The following is a 15,253-nucleotide window of genomic DNA, read 5'->3' on the forward strand; positions in this document are numbered from 1 at the left end:
TGGTTCCGCGGAGGCGGAGGTGGCAACGCGGTGCATGCCGGATCGGCGGAAGGCGGGGTCCGGGCTCCCATCATGGCGGCGGCGGCGGCGGCGGCCTCCGCCTCCCGGTTCTGGCTCTGGGCGACCCTTCTTGTCCCTGCGGCCGCGGTCTACGAAGACCAAGTGGGCAAGTTCGATTGGTGCGTACATGTGGGGCCTCTTCGGGCTATTTTCCCTTGCTAAAGGGAGGGAGGTTAACATGCAGCAGGACTGGCTAGGCTACATGACCTGCGGGGGCCCAGTGCAAAAGGAAATGTGAGACCCTTGTTCAAAAGTTAAGTTTTAGAATGGCGACAGCAGAGCATTAAACCAAACGTTGGGGGGCGTATCTAAACCTCCCCATGTGATTATAGGTTGCAAGCTGGTGCAGCTGGCCCTGTCATTCAATCGTGTCATGCTTGGTGTTCAGGTCAGAGACCACGGTTCCCTCCTTTCCCGTCCGGTCTCATTTCTGTGACTGGCAGGTTTCTGATCCACTGCGTGTCAGAGGTCGACAGCCCTCAGTGAACTGTCATTCCTTTTCGAATTGGCGTCTCTTGACCATGTTAACAGGGCCTTGGGTGTTATTATATGTCCTAAACGGAGTCCTCTTTCCCCTTCTTTCCAGACCAGCCCGGCTCTGGGCTCAGAACCGAGCCGCTCATGTTTCACGTCGGCCAGGAGGTGCCATTCATGGAGGTGTCGCTCACTCACTCACCCCCACCCCCACCATTCCCCCACCTTCTTACTTAAGGCCTTGGAATTGGCTTGCTTTTGGTTGAATCTCAATTTTTTCACTTAAGAGTTGTGTGTTCTTGGGAAAATGACTTAACCACTCTATGCCACGGTTTATCTGTGAAATGATTTACTAACATTAGTCCCTTAATTCCTTAAATTTGCACAATGCCTGGCTCATTGAGTGCAATCAATAAGTGTTACCCATTATTATTACTACTCAGGGAACGTTTTATCCTTCAGAGCCCAGCTCAGATACCTCCTCTGTGAAGTCTTCTCTGTATCAGGCAATTACTTCACATATTTGTCGAGTGCCTATATAGATCAATGTTCTAGGTGCTATGGATACACAGATGGGAAGGAGCTCATGGGGCAGATAGGCAGTAAGTCCTCACTTAACATCATCAATAGATTCTGTGACTTTAAATGAAATGGCATACACCAAAACCAATTTTACCATTAGTTCATTGATATAAATAAGAGTTAAGTCCTCACGGCAAATCGTTATAAAGAAACAACACCATTCGGGGAACTGTTGTATATGTGTGTGATATAAAATGGTGTGACAGTGCAACATAAGTTACATTTTTAATGATGGGGGCAAATGCTCACGGTCTAATATGTATGTAGTACACGTACAGAATAGACGGTATGATTCTAATTTAGCGAAATTTTAGGTATATACAGTTTACAAATTGAAAACCAGAGAAAATACACCAAAAGATTGAAAAGTTTATGGTGGTGATATTTTAGGCATTTTTGATTTTTTCAATACTTTTATGTATTTTTCACATATTCTGCAGTGAGCAGGCATTACTTTTATAGTTCAGATAAAAGATGACAGTATTTTAAAAGAGCATGAGATTTAGAGTCAGAAGGTCTTAGTTTTGCCTTCTAGTTCTGACAGTAATTAGTTGACTTCAATGGACTTTGGTTTACTTACCTATAAAATGGGAGTAATATTTGTCCTATGTACGTCATACAGTGTTCACAGGATACAGTGAGAAGAAAACAATTGGAACTATAGGTAGACACTGTCAATTGTTATATGAGCGTATCTTTACTACCAGCTTAGTTTCTTCATTAAAAAGAAAATTGGACCAAACAACATCATGACAAGAGAAACTGAATGTAAATATCATGTATGTTTGTTTTCTTTGCTAGAGAATGCACTACTTCATTAGCAGCAATGTGCAAGCACCTCTCATGTACTTGGTAGTCTGCCACGTGAAGCTAATTATATTCTCTTTGTGCTTCAGCAAGAGTGCTGAAGTGCTAGGATATATTCTAAGGAAAGCATGAGTAATGGGTCAAATGGATCCTGAACATAGTGTGGGCTAGAAAAGGTCGTAGAGAACAAAGGCCTGACCCAGTCCGTGGAGTTTTGTTGCATAATTTTTTTTTCTCCGGAGGTCAATGAAAATAGAAGGGAAAGTTGGACTGTGTGCTTATGCACAACAGAGTTTGTATTTCTTCCCTTGTGTGTAATATGAGTGCCTAGTCCCACTATTAATGAATGCAGAGAGGACTGTGATGTTTGTTCTAGTGGGATTTAGGCCAGGAGTTTTTTTGGATGTCAATTGAGATAAATACATGCTTGTATATGGAAGGAAGACTTGTATTTCTCCTCTTTTAGGTATAGTCTTTCTCGTATTCCCTTTGCTTCTGACTGCTTTGCATAGAGATCTTGCTTTTGGTCAGATCTCCTCGTTAACAGATATTTCTCTTACATCCTTAGATAGGTATGATGGTGATAACTTTGTGTATTTGTGCAGTTGTCTTTTTCCAAAGCATTTTGTGCAGCGATGGTTTTGGTCCCTTACATTTCACTGTACTCTTTTCTTCAGGAGACAGCAGTATGTTGGGAAGCTCAAGTTTGCCTCCTTGGAGTTTTCCCCTGGATCCAAGAAGTTGGTTGTGGCCACAGAGAAGAATGTGATTGCAGCATTAAATTCTCGGACTGGAGAGATCTGTGAGTGAATTCTATGTACGCCAGTTAGCTCGGGATGGAATGGTTGACCACAGTGAATCCAGAATGGCCTGAGGCTTGTGAAGTATGCCTGGTTGGTTCCCAAGTTAGGGAAAAGTCAGCCAAAAGATGCATCTCTTGCTGGATTCCAGCAATTCTCTTTTTCTGACTTGTCATTTAATGTATTTCTATAACTGGCCTTTGTAGTTTATTCCCTCAGCCCAAGTCCTGAGTGTTTTTAAATAAGATATTGCTGCCAAAAAACCACGTTATTCTGTTTTGCACTAAAGGTTTGGATCTGCCACCCCATCCCCAAGTTACTTGGATAGGTGATTCATAATCACTATTTTTCTTGTGACTCATATAGACTTTGTTAATTTTGTCATTGCTCATTTATGTGTTTGGCTGGGTGGAAGTGGGGATGGGAAACCCAGAGACCGCATCGGGATAGTAGCAGCTCCTCGCAACCCCTCATCCCCTCATTTCCCAGCGACTGGGAGTGGATCATTGCCAGTAACCTGTAATCCTTCCTTCTCTTGACATAAAATTGGATACTGCTGTGCAAACCAAGACCTCTTCAGTTCTCTCCTACCCATTTTCTTGGATATCTATGTTCAGTTCATAGTAACGTCCAACTCTCATTGTCTCTCAGTGTGGCGCCATGTTGACAAGGGCACGGCAGAAGGGGCTGTGGATGCCATGCTACTGTATGGACAAGGTAAGCAGAGTCCTGCTTTGTCTCTATCATGGTATTGGCTCCCTCTTCCCGTTCCTTGGTTCCGTCTACAGGGTCTGGTAGGGAATGGAGAAGGGGTGTTCCCAACAGGAAAGAACAGGTATGCAAATAGTCCCTATTTGCATTCATACATCAGAAGTGAGGCAACTGCTCACAGGCCCTAGGAGGCTGCAGAGCACCAGTTTGGGAGATGATGTCACTGTGTTCTTTTCTTTTCCAGATGCAATCACTGTGTCCAATGGAGGTCGGATCATGCGTTCCTGGGAGACTAACATTGGGGGCCTAAACTGGGAGATTACCTTGGACAGTGGCAGGTAGAGGAGAAGAAGCTGTACTTCATCTTGGCTGGTTCAAGGCTTTGCTGGAACACTGGTCTTCATGGACAGCACCTTTTGGCCTTTCGGGTTTTTCCCCAGGGACTGCTACAGAGCAAAAGCGCCTCAAATACCCCGTTTTTATTCTTGAGGTCATGGAACATGTGTGTTTACTCAGCCAGCATTTGTTGAACACCTTTTAGATGCAGAGCTCTCAGCTAGGTGCAGTATTTATTCTCATACTTGACTGCTTTTCCTAATCTTACGATGACTTGAGAGCTTTGCAGCGTTCTAGATAAAAGAACATAACATAAAACTTGTGATGTTTGAGCTACTATTATATCTTTGCTGAAGTTGTTTAAATGATACTGTCATCCGCATTAACTTGTATACCTGACACTCATTCAGTAACTCTTGGGAAGCCCCTAGGCGGTGGTAATACACATGTGACTGTGAGACAGTTTCCGTCATCAAGGAACTCATCGTTGGTTGTGGGAGGCAGGCATGTAGCCCAGTGTTGACAGTACTCTCTGATGGGTGGCATGGTAGAGGGTTGGCATGGCTGCTACGAATCCCAGGGGAAGGAGAGACCAACCCTTAGGAAATTCAGGGGTTGTCAGGGAAGCTGTACTGCCCAGTGGTTGAAAGTGCAATCTCTCAGGTTAGCTAACCAAACACAGAGGCAGGCTTAGGATCCAAATGTGTTTGATGCCAAAGCCTATTTTCTTCCTTGCTAGGCTACAGTGGCAGTATGTTCCAAGTTGTCTCCTCTAGCCTGGGGCTCTGGAGGCGATGGGCAGTGTTCACCCCTGTTTCTGTGCTCAGTTTCCAGGCACTTGGGCTGGTAGGCCTGCAGGACTCAGTGAGGTACATTGCGGTCCTGAAGAAGACCACTCTTGCCCTCCATCACCTCTCCAGTGGGCACCTAAAGTGGGTAGAACATCTTCCAGAAAGGTAAAGCTGCCTTCTCACCGGGTGACAGCTACCTGGTTCTGCTCTCTGCAAGCCTCTTTCTCCTTTAGGGTTGAAGCATCGCTTAGGCCCAGGCTTACTTTATGTTGGCATCAAGTGTAGTGTGTTGGGCTTGCTAGATGGAGGCCTGAACTCAAATCCTGTGCTACCTCTGGAGTTTCCTTTGCATTGGAGAGAAAACTCTTAAACTTGGCATGGGAGCCAGTCAAGCAAGGGGAGTGGCTCACTTGCTCATGGTCATACTGCTTCACACCTTTTGACTTCTGCTTCAAGTCAGACTGAGGCTTTCATATTAAGAATTAGAAAAGCTCAGGAAGGGCCAGAGTAGGAACTTAAGAAGGTTTGAGGTGGCTTGAGAGGTCCTGGTGGTGGGAAGCATTGAAGCTAGGAAGGAACAAGAGGGAGGGAGGAAAGGAAGGGATGTGCTTAGACCACCCGTGGCTATTTTCAAATTTTAAGGCAGGAACCCAAAACTCAGATTCCTATGGGGCCAAGTGCATAGCATCCAGGAGCAAGCAGGTCAGTGGGGATTCTTGGGAGCTAGAGTGTGCCTGACTTACCTCAAGGGGGCAGCCTTACTCAGGCGATAGGTGCCCTATAGCCATGGTCTCCAACCTTTATGACACCAGGGACTGGTGCTCCTATGAGAGTCTAAGGCCTGATGATCTGAAATGGAGCTGAGGTGGGGATGCTAGCGCTGGGGATCGGCTGTAAGAACAGATGAAGCTCTGCTTGCTTGCCTGCCGCTCATCTCCTGCTGTGTGGCACTGTTCCTAACAGGCCACGAACTGGTACCAGTCTGTGGCTCGGGGGTTGGAGACCTCTACGTAGGTAGGCCTAGTGTTGCCACATCTTACCTTTTAAGAAAAGCTAGAAGTTTGATTTTCACACGTTAAATCTCAGTTCTAAATGTGAGCAACTAATTAAAATAAAATTAAAAAAACCCCCAACAACCGTGTGAGCCAAACAAAACCTATTTGGGGACTGCTAGTTTATGACATCTGGCTAAGGATATGGCAGCCTAGTTTTCGCTGACCCCTGAGGATGGTTCTGTCCTACGGCTAAAACTTGCTCCCTGCTTTTTCTGCTGTCCCTTAGTGACAGCATCCATTACCAGATGGTGTATTCCTATGGCTCTGGGGTCGTGTGGGCCCTCGGTGTTGTTCCCTTCAGCCATGTGAACATTGTCAAGTTTAATGTGGAAGATGGAGAGATCATGCAGCAGGTATGGTCAGGCATATGCCTGGAGGAATCTTGTGAATTGAGGAGGGGAATAGATAGAGCCCTTCTTTGCACTGGGGACCAGGGAGCTGGGCTAGGCAGATGCAAAAGCCATTTAAGGTCTCTGATCCTGGTTACTTGGAGGCTACCTTTTCCTCATCAGGTATTTATATAAAGCCCTTGCATTCATGCATGGTATTCTCCTGGGGTGGCTAAAGAACTTGCATAGGTCTGTTTGTTACCTGTAAGTATCTTACAAGATGATAGTATAAAATAATGGTAGAGAAAGCACATACGACAGATACAGTAGGGAAATGCTTATCTGAATTATGGTATTTACAATGACCTGGTATATATTTTCCAGTAACCAGAAAGAAAATCATGATTTTCCTATATCTTTGGAGCTTTCAGAAGGCTGGGGGGACAGGAAGAGCTCTTTGGGACTGGCCATGAAGAACCTTGTGCTTAGCCCCTGACTCCTACCCCCGACCCGCCCAGTGGAATGTGGCGGTGACTGCTGACGAGCTGAGAGGGAAAGTGTAAAAATTCTCACGGGCCTCCCGTTATGATGTCTTTCACGTAGGTCAGGGTTTCGACTCCCTGGCTGCAGAGTCTCACTGGAGCCTGCGGTGTGGTGGATGAGGCTGTCCTGGTGTGCCCTGACCCAAGCTCACGGTCCCTCCAGACTTTGGCCCTGGAGACGGAATGGGAGTTGAGGCACATCCCACTGCAGGTGAGAGGCTAGTGCTGTTTCCCTTGGCTCAAGGCATGCCTTTGCTGTTTAGAAAAGTCCCCCCAGTGTCACCGCTTCCATCCTGGGCCTCGGCAGCTATTCGGAGATCAGGTCTCTGGTTGACCTGGCGAAAAGGGGAAGCGAGCCACTCTCCTCTTTAGAGAATCTGAATTGGAGCTTCTAGAGGCCATGTGCCTTGGCCTAGTTACTTCACTGGCAAAGTGGGGCAGAGGATGCAAGCCTGGGATGGAAAACTGACTTCTCGGCTTCTAGCCCTAATCCTCCTCCTCCTTGCCTCCCAGTCTCTCGACTTAGAATTTGCAAGTGGATTCCAACCCCAGGTCCTGCCCACACAGCCCCACCCAGTGGATCCATCTCGTGCTCAGTTCTTCCTGCAGTTGTCCCCAAGCCACTATGCTCTTCTGCACTACCATAATGGGGTCCTGAGTCTGCTCAAAAACTTCCCACAGGTAACTTTAGACAGCATGGTTTGCTAGGATTCGGGAGGATCTAGCTAAGACATGGATGCTAGAATTCCCTGCCTTAGAAGCTGGAGACATTTGCTCAAGATAGAAGATATCTTTTCATAAGTGGCTTAAAAGGGGTTAGCCTTAGAGCAGAAATGGGATACTTTTTCTTCTGAGAGTTAAAAAGGATCTTTAGAGTAAAACTGGCACCTTCCTCTGAGTCTAGAGGAGTGAGGACATTAATTAGAGATTCCGATGGATGCTAAGAGCAGTGTGGGATTGAGGATTGACCTGCATCTGTGTTGGAGGCAGGGGAAAGGCCAGTTTTCAGTTTTGGATGCAGCTGGGGCCTTCCTCTGCTCTCATGTGGCCTGGCTATTATGCCCCGAAGTTGGGAGCCCTCTCAACTCCAAAGCTAAGGGGCTTCCCTATAGAAGTGACCCTGTGGGAGGCTGTTGGCTAATAGAGGCCCCGTTTTGGAACTGCACCCTGCTTTTTCCCCCAGACTGCCCTAGTGAGCTTTGCCACCACTGGGGAGAAGACAGTGGCTGCAGTCATGACCTGTCGGAACGAAGTGGTGAGTGTTGAGATTAAGAGTCAGCATTTGGGGGTTTCCTTCCTCATGTCTGCCAGGAGCCCTGGGAACCAAAAGTGGGCATAATCTCCTGGTCACTTTGAAACCAGGGAGCAGGAGGCTGTTGAGAAATAAGTTGTCGCTTCATCTATAGAGCTTTCTGCACACCCCATTGGTCTCCAGGAGCGGGACCCTTATATGACGACCTTACCTTTATCTGGGACCATTACAGGTTGCACAGGCTTTGTGGGCAGGAATGGGAAATGAGCTGTGCCTTCTCCCAAGTACAGAGAAGACACAGAAGTGAAAGCTTCGTTTTGGTGACTGAGAAGTGACACTTTGGCTCAATTTTTTCCTTCTGTCTTCTCTTTTCCCTAGCAGAAACCTAGCAATTCCGAAGATGGGTCAGTAGGGAGCCTTTCGGAGAAGTCTAGTCCACAGGTAGGGTGTGGCATTGGGAAGTGTGTCAGACTTAGAGACACAAGAGGTCACCCAGTATAGCTGGGGGAGCAGCTTAGGTTATCAGCAAGTCTCCTAGAGTTTCCAGCCTCCAGTGGGGTTTCCTAAGTTTTGCAAATGATATTTCTCTTGATCCTCTTTACCTGAGGAGGATTAGGAAGTAGACTCTCTAGAATCTGTTATTAACTGCTTTTTCCTCTGGGTCTCAGTTTCCTCATTTCTTTTGGGATCCTGGTGGGATCTTGGGTGGTAATCTGCGCAGTCGCACTGAGGCGGAGCGTGAGACCTCAGCTGGAGGCTCAGGCATCTGCCGTAGCTTTTCTCTCCTAAGCTTTTCCAAGGGGTTGTGGTTTCCTGGCTTTTTGGGAATTCTCTGCTATGCTGTACTGGTTTCCTCTGAAACAAGCAGAGTGGCCGTAATTTTATTTTTTTGTTCAGGCATCTTATTTCTGCTTTAGGATTTAGCTTTCTCTTCTCTCTTATTTTTCTTTGCATATATTTCCTCTTCAGGCCTGGGTCTGAAGTCCTTCCAGTTCTTGGACTTCCTTTGGGGGACTTTGCTTTGGGGGATCCCTCTAGCTGACCCACGCTGTCTGTATCCCTAGGACTTGCTGGCTTGCTTCAACCAGACCTACATCATTAACCTCTACTTAGTGGAGACAGGTCGGCGGCTGCTCGACACCACGATCACCTTTAGCCTGGAACAAAATGGCACTCGGCCAGAGCGGGTGAGTGGAGACCTTTGTCCTCAGGCTCCATCCTGTGGGCTTTTCAGCATGGGGCTCCCTTTCCTTAGGGCCAGGTTACAGCCATGGGTCCTGGGTTAGGGCTCTCAGGATATGAGTTCTAGTTCTTTCTGAGCCACTGACTTGTCATATTCCTGTGAATAACAGGAAAGCAGTTACCATTTGTGCCAAGTTGTCACCGTGCCAGGCACTGTGCTGAGCTTTCACTTATGCACTGATTAAGTTAACCCTTTTGACGGTTTCATGAGGTGGTTATTGCTGCCCTCATTTGTAAACGAGGACACCGTCTGGTGAGATGCAGAACCCTGTCCAGAGTCACAGAGCTAGTAAGAGGCCGCTACCCCCACAGTCTGCACTCTTAGTCGCTGCCCAGCATTGCCTTTGTGCATAATTAGTTGTGTTCCTCAGCCTGTCTGGGCTGTGGCTTTATTTCTAAAATGGGAAGTTTAATCTTCCCTCCTGCTTGCTTTGTGGGGTGTGATTGATGCGTGGTGAATGACATGGCATCCGAGAGGTCTGGCACCATTGAGTTGGCTCCTAATAATCTATATTATTTTACTAATAATCTATATTATTTTATTGGAATCTAGGTAATATCTGTATTGTCTAGACTTCAAGTAATGCTGTGACCTAGATCTCTAGCCACTCCTGATGCTTTGAATCTTGGGATCCGGGGCTCTAAGAGGCACTTGAACTCTCACTGACTGCAGTGGTCTTGACTCTGGCTTACAGCTGTACATTCAGGTATTCTTGAAGAAGGACGACTCAGTGGGCTACCGGGCCTTGGTACAGACAGAGGACCATCTGCTACTTTTCCTGCAGCAGCTGGGTGAGTGGACCTCATTCACCCCATTTTTTCAGGCCTGCCCATGAGTTCCAATCAGACTCTTTACTTGGGGCTATGGACAGGCTTCTGGGAAAGATTCAAGTGGAGTGTGCCCTCGATATCATATCAAGAAATACGTCACTTGCTTTTGAATAATTCTTTAGCAATCCATGGCGGGTTATAGAACCTTTTTTCAGTTGACTTGTTGAATCCAGCCCCTTGCTCTGCCATTTCTCTCTTTGACGCAAGAGCTGCAGGGCTCCCTGAGCCACCATGATGAATCTCTTCGGGAGGTGAGGGAGGCAGGCCTAGCTCTGTGACCGTGGCTTCTGTAGCAGGGAAGGTGGTGCTGTGGAGCCGCGAGGAGTCTCTGGCAGAGGTGCTGTGCCTGGAGATGGTGGACCTCCCCCTGACCGGGGCGCAAGCTGAGCTGGAAGGAGAATTTGGCAAGAAGGCAGGTATGAACCGAAGGGGCTGGGACAGCAGAGTTGGTGGAGGGGGCGCTCTGGGACTGGGACACACAGGCGATGCTATCTGATGGCAGTCCGAGCTTCCTGAGTGCAGCCATATTGTCAGTCTGTTTTGAACTAGTTCTGTGAGCAATTTTCGGAGCTTTTGGACCATACGGTTTATGTAAGCATTCTTTTCTCTGAAAGAAGTGATCTTTGGGTCACTCTAAAGAAAGGTCCTGAGGAAAAAAATATTTTAATATAGATAGTGATACTGTCTTGAGTACTTGAAATTTATCAGGCACCACGTCAGGCACTACACACCTATTGTCCCTAAAGCAACAGCCAAACTTTTCTAGGGAAACATGCCTGGGACTAGCCACAGTCTCAGCCCCCAGGAGGGGCTTGGTTTCCTCTACTCTGATTCACTCCTGCCTCCAGCCTCTCTCCCTTCCATCCATTCATCTAAGTAGCCAACAGATATTTATGGAAGGCCTGCTCTGGGCCAGGCACCCTGCTAGGCATTGCTGATTTTCTTAAGCCGAGGATTAATTTGACTTTACTATTTATTTTTGCTGCCTGGATCCAGCGATTCAAGGTAAAATCTGCTTCCTGCTGCCTTGTTGCTCATTGCCTACCACGTGACTAGCTTTTCAGTTAAGTCTTTGTTTTCCCTGACTTGGATCGGCAAGGTCTGTACTGTGTGTGTGGACTGCTATGGCTGTGACTTGTTCTGTTTGCCTCTCACGTCTCTTCCTTGACCTGAGGTTGATGGAAAATAGGCTAAGCAAAGGCACTCCTCCTTTACTGTGTGCCCTGCACTCTGCGAGGCCCTGTACACATATATCATGTGGTTTCATCTTGTAACAGCCCAGTCAGTGGGTTACATGCCATTTTATAGATGAGGAACCTGAGGCCAAAGGTCAAGTACATTTCTCAGGGTCACCCAACTAGTAAGCAGTGGAGCTGAGATTTTAATCCAGGTTTGCCAGACTCTGGAGGCCGTGGTCTTTACTGTGCTACCTTACTTCGGGGACCAGATCCTTCTATAGAGGAGATTTGAGGGTGGTGGCCTCATCGACGGATTCAGGGGTACAGTGAACGATAAGGGCCATGCCAAACTGGCCAGTTCGTCGCACCGAGTTCAGTCGGGTGGTGGAGCCCCGCATGCGGACGCACCAGTTTAGTGTTAAGTAAAAGAAAGAAAAGAGGAAAAAAACAAAACAACAACAACAACAACAAAACAGTTGATAGAGTAGGAATGAAGCAGTGGGAAATGAAAGTACCCAGTCACAATACACACACACCTGCACCCCTGCACCCCACACCCCTTCCTCTTCTGGTTTTGTCATGGCACCCGGAAGCCTTCCTCTGGCTCTTCTGGATGTGGGGCTGTGGTGGAGACATTTACAGCATGACTGCATCCTGCATGGCTGATCTCTCACCGTTTAGTCTCCTATTCCAAGATTCCAGGCAGGGGAAGTACTAAGAGCCAGGTAGGTTTCGGAAGTTCCTGCATGGTTGTACCTGTCTGTGAGACTATTGGCATCAGACACAGGACTGCCCCTTGGGCGCACCACCTGGCGTGTGGATGACAGGAGGGGGAGCGACCCCTCACTAAGAAAAGTAAGTACCCGCTAGCCGGACACACCTAGTCTGATGGGGAGGGAGCCTCAACTGCATTGCCTTTTCCTTGATACCAGACGGCTTGCTGGGGATGTTCCTGAAACGCCTCTCGTCCCAGCTCATCCTGCTGCAGGCGTGGAGTTCCCACCTCTGGAAAATGTTTTACGATGCTCGAAAGCCCCGAAGTCAGATTAAGAACGAGATCAACATCGATAACCTGGCCAGAGATGAATTCAACCTCCAGAAGATGATGGTGATGGTGACAGCCTCAGGCAAGGTGAGAGGGGGTTCAGCCCCAGGTACCAAACTTTCTCAGACTCCAGGAGTGGCGGGGGTGAGTGCCAGTTCTAATCTTCACGGATGGAATCAGTTTTTCGGTTTGTCTTTCTAGTAGTGAGCCAGTTGCTTGTTTATCTTGCAGCTTTTTGGCATTGAGAGCAGCTCTGGCACCATCCTGTGGAAACAGTATCTCCCCAATGTCAAGCCAGACTCCGCCTTTAAACTGATGGTGCAGAGAACTACTGCTCACTTCCCCCACCCCCCACAGTGCACCCTGCTGGTAAAGGACAAGGTGAGGCCACCTCGGATTCTAGCCAAAGTGGTGTGGCTTTTTGGTGTTTCATAACTTAAATTTATTCTCGGCCTTTGGAACTCTTAAAGAGTTAAAGATGGATACTCAGGGGCTAGAGCTGGTTCTTCCAATTTTTGCCTGAGTGGAGGAACCATCCAGGACTGATGTGGAATTGACTGGCAAGTGGATGTGACTTTACCAGATCTGTAGTAAGCCAGCTCGCTGTCTTCCCAAACGTAGGCAGCTGTTAGTAGCTGAGCGGCTATTTTCTCATCTCTAGATGAGGGAGAGCAGGACACAGAGCTCTTTATATCTCTGATTCCCAGAATTAGATGTATTTTTGTGGGTTCGTTCTTGTGTTGTTAGAAAGGGGGTTTGGAGACATTCTGCTAGAATGGCTGCCTTGGGGTTGCTGAATTGGTTCTTGACTGTTTTATTTCTTCCTCAGCATGTCCAGTTCTTGATTCGCTTTGGGGTCAAGAGGAAGTGGGACCGTTTTCTTTTTGACACATGAGTCTCAGGGACCATTCTCCTTCAGCCAAGACTGTTTTCCACAAAGAGGGCAAAGACTAAGGAGTCTGGCACAGTTGAACTGAATCCCAGCTTTCCAGATTTACCCCTGGGATTTGCATTCTTTTCATGTTGGTTGAGGCTGACAGTTTGACTGCCTATTTCAGGAGACAGGAATGAGTTCTCTCTATGTCTTCAATCCCATTTTTGGGAAGTGGAGTCAGGTGGCTCCCCCAGTGCTGAAGCGCCCCATCTTGCAGTCTTTGCTTCTCCCCATCATGGATCAAGACTATGCCAAGGTGCTGCTGTTGATAGATGATGAGTACAAGGTATGACATCTTCAGAGTGGCTGGAGAACATTCAGGTGGAGTCGGGCGTAGGGGCGGGGTGGTCAGACAGCAGTCAGTGTACCAGAGATGGGAGCTGTTCACAGCGCACATTTGAGCTTGAAGGGCATCTCTGAGTGACTCGATTACTTTTCTGCACTTGTGGAAACTTAGTCTTAACAGAACTAAATCTAAGCCCTAACCGAGTTCAGTAGACTTCAGTTCTCCTAAGATTTGCTGTTTTATTCTTAGGCTCTCTTTGATGGGAAGTAGTAATAAGTATTGAGAAACTGCTCAGACATTCCTGACCTTTTCCTTTAACTATTTTCTTGGACTTTCTGGGGTTTTCAAGGTCACAGCATTCCCAGCCACCCGGAATGTCTTGCGACAGCTACATGAGCTGGCCCCTTCCATCTTCTTCTATTTGGTGGATGCAGAACAGGGACGGCTGTGTGGATATCGACTTCGAAAGGTAAGGAAGAGGGCATCCTGGCAGGACCCTTTGCAGGAGGGATGTGGGTGTTTCCTGGCGATTTGGCTAAGAAGTGAATTTTACTATTTATTCTGTTGTAAATTTAGATCAGCAGAGTCCTGATACCTGATTCAAAATCATTTTCATATTTACTGAGCAGCTTCTACTCGGCAGGCATGGTTCTAGATGCTCTGAAAAGAGCAGTGAACGATAGACAGAGTCTCTGCTTCCATGGAGCTATCATTTTACATTTCTTTTCCGTAGTAGAGAGAAGGGTCATTTTTCTCTATTTTGAGGAGGGTGGCAGGTGGGGTTGGGGGTTGAGTAATAGTACTTTCTATACAAAGATAACATTATTAATCCACTCTTGATAGAGTGTGTGCTTTGAATTTTATTTCTGGAAATGAGGCCATACTCGTCGCCCCTAAGGATGAGGACATAGGCTCCCGAGGCCCACTCAATCCCGGCCCAGATCTTCAACCAGGATCTCACGCCCCAAGTAGGGAACAGGAGCCCCAGGACAGTCCAGGAGCTGGAGGAGAGTGTAGAAAAGATGTTGCAGAGAAGCCCCAGAGTCCTGACCCGCAGCCTTCGGGTTTGCCCCCAGCCTCAAACCAGCTCACCACGTCCAGATCTGCCAGCCCGCCCGGCTTCTGCGTTCTGTCGCCACTGCCTGGGTCAGCTGACCCGAGGCGCCGTCCCGCCCCCCAGCCGCATGGCTCCGCCTCTTGCGCCGCGCTCCCGTCCGACTATCCCTGGGGGCGGTGCGAGCCAGCCGAGCAAACTTGGGGTACTCGGCGTTCCTGGTCTAAGCTCCCCGGCCGCCTCCCAGGCTCCTCCCCGCCACGGTGGGCGGGGCCCAGGCGCCCCAGTGCGCAGGCGCCGACCTCATGCTGCGCGCCGCGACTCGCACTGTGTGCCGCGCCGCCGCTCGCTGTGCACGACGTTCCGGGCCGCCGCAGGTTCACACCGCCGTCGCCATGTCCCTGCCGCCGCGGGTTGTCTCGGGCGCTCAAGCCCGGCCAGCCACCGTACTAGGCGCCATGGAAATGGGACGCCACATGGACGCACCCGCCAGCGCCAAGGCCGTGCGAGCCTTCCTGGAGCGCGGCCACACCGAGCTGGACACGGCCTTCATATACAGCGACGGCCAGTCCGAGAGCATCCTGGGCGGCCTGGGGCTAGGGCTGGGCGGCGGCGACTGCAAAGGTAACGCCTGGCTCCCGCGCCCCGGCCCCTGACTTCCCCCTGCACCGTGCAGTGCTGACCCGGTCCCAGCCGTGATGCACCGACAGCTTCGTCCCCTCTCGGGGCGCCGACCTCCACTGGCCGCCCCGCAGCTCTCTGAACCCCCAGCTCCTTAGGCCCGGAGCACACCTAGCCCCGACAGCAGGACAGTGCTTTGTCCTGACTGCTTTACCCTCCCCTTATTCCTCTGGGGGCTGCAACTCGGGAACCCCCGCGTCTTACGCGGATCTTGGTCTAGCCCTTCGCTTTCTACCCCCGTTGCTTTTTTGGTGCGCCTCTCT

At 48.8% G+C, this 15,253-nt stretch overlaps 1 protein-coding gene across 1 annotated transcript; it reads left to right on the forward strand.

Moving 5' to 3' along the window:
• Window positions 1-39: 39 nt before the first annotated feature.
• Window positions 40-14,933, forward strand: LOC105311163 (ER membrane protein complex subunit 1-like; the record flags this gene model as incomplete). The annotated part of the gene is made up of 19 exons (XM_023526966.1): window positions 40-179; window positions 2,601-2,725; window positions 3,375-3,440; window positions 3,679-3,772; window positions 4,598-4,726; window positions 5,843-5,969; window positions 6,549-6,698; window positions 7,001-7,168; window positions 7,671-7,742; window positions 8,118-8,180; window positions 8,804-8,926; window positions 9,677-9,773; window positions 10,109-10,228; window positions 11,923-12,122; window positions 12,267-12,416; window positions 13,094-13,255; window positions 13,605-13,724; window positions 14,332-14,456; window positions 14,557-14,933. Coding segments are annotated over exons 1-19 (2,575 nt in total), but the record flags the coding sequence as incomplete, so codon positions are not given.
• Between the last annotated feature and the right edge of the window lie 320 nt (window positions 14,934-15,253).

This window comes from Pteropus vampyrus, unplaced genomic scaffold (genome assembly GCF_000151845.1).
Source record: "Pteropus vampyrus isolate Shadow unplaced genomic scaffold, Pvam_2.0 Scaffold1000000988, whole genome shotgun sequence".
In the NCBI taxonomy this organism is placed as follows: Eukaryota; Metazoa; Chordata; class Mammalia; order Chiroptera; family Pteropodidae; genus Pteropus; species Pteropus vampyrus.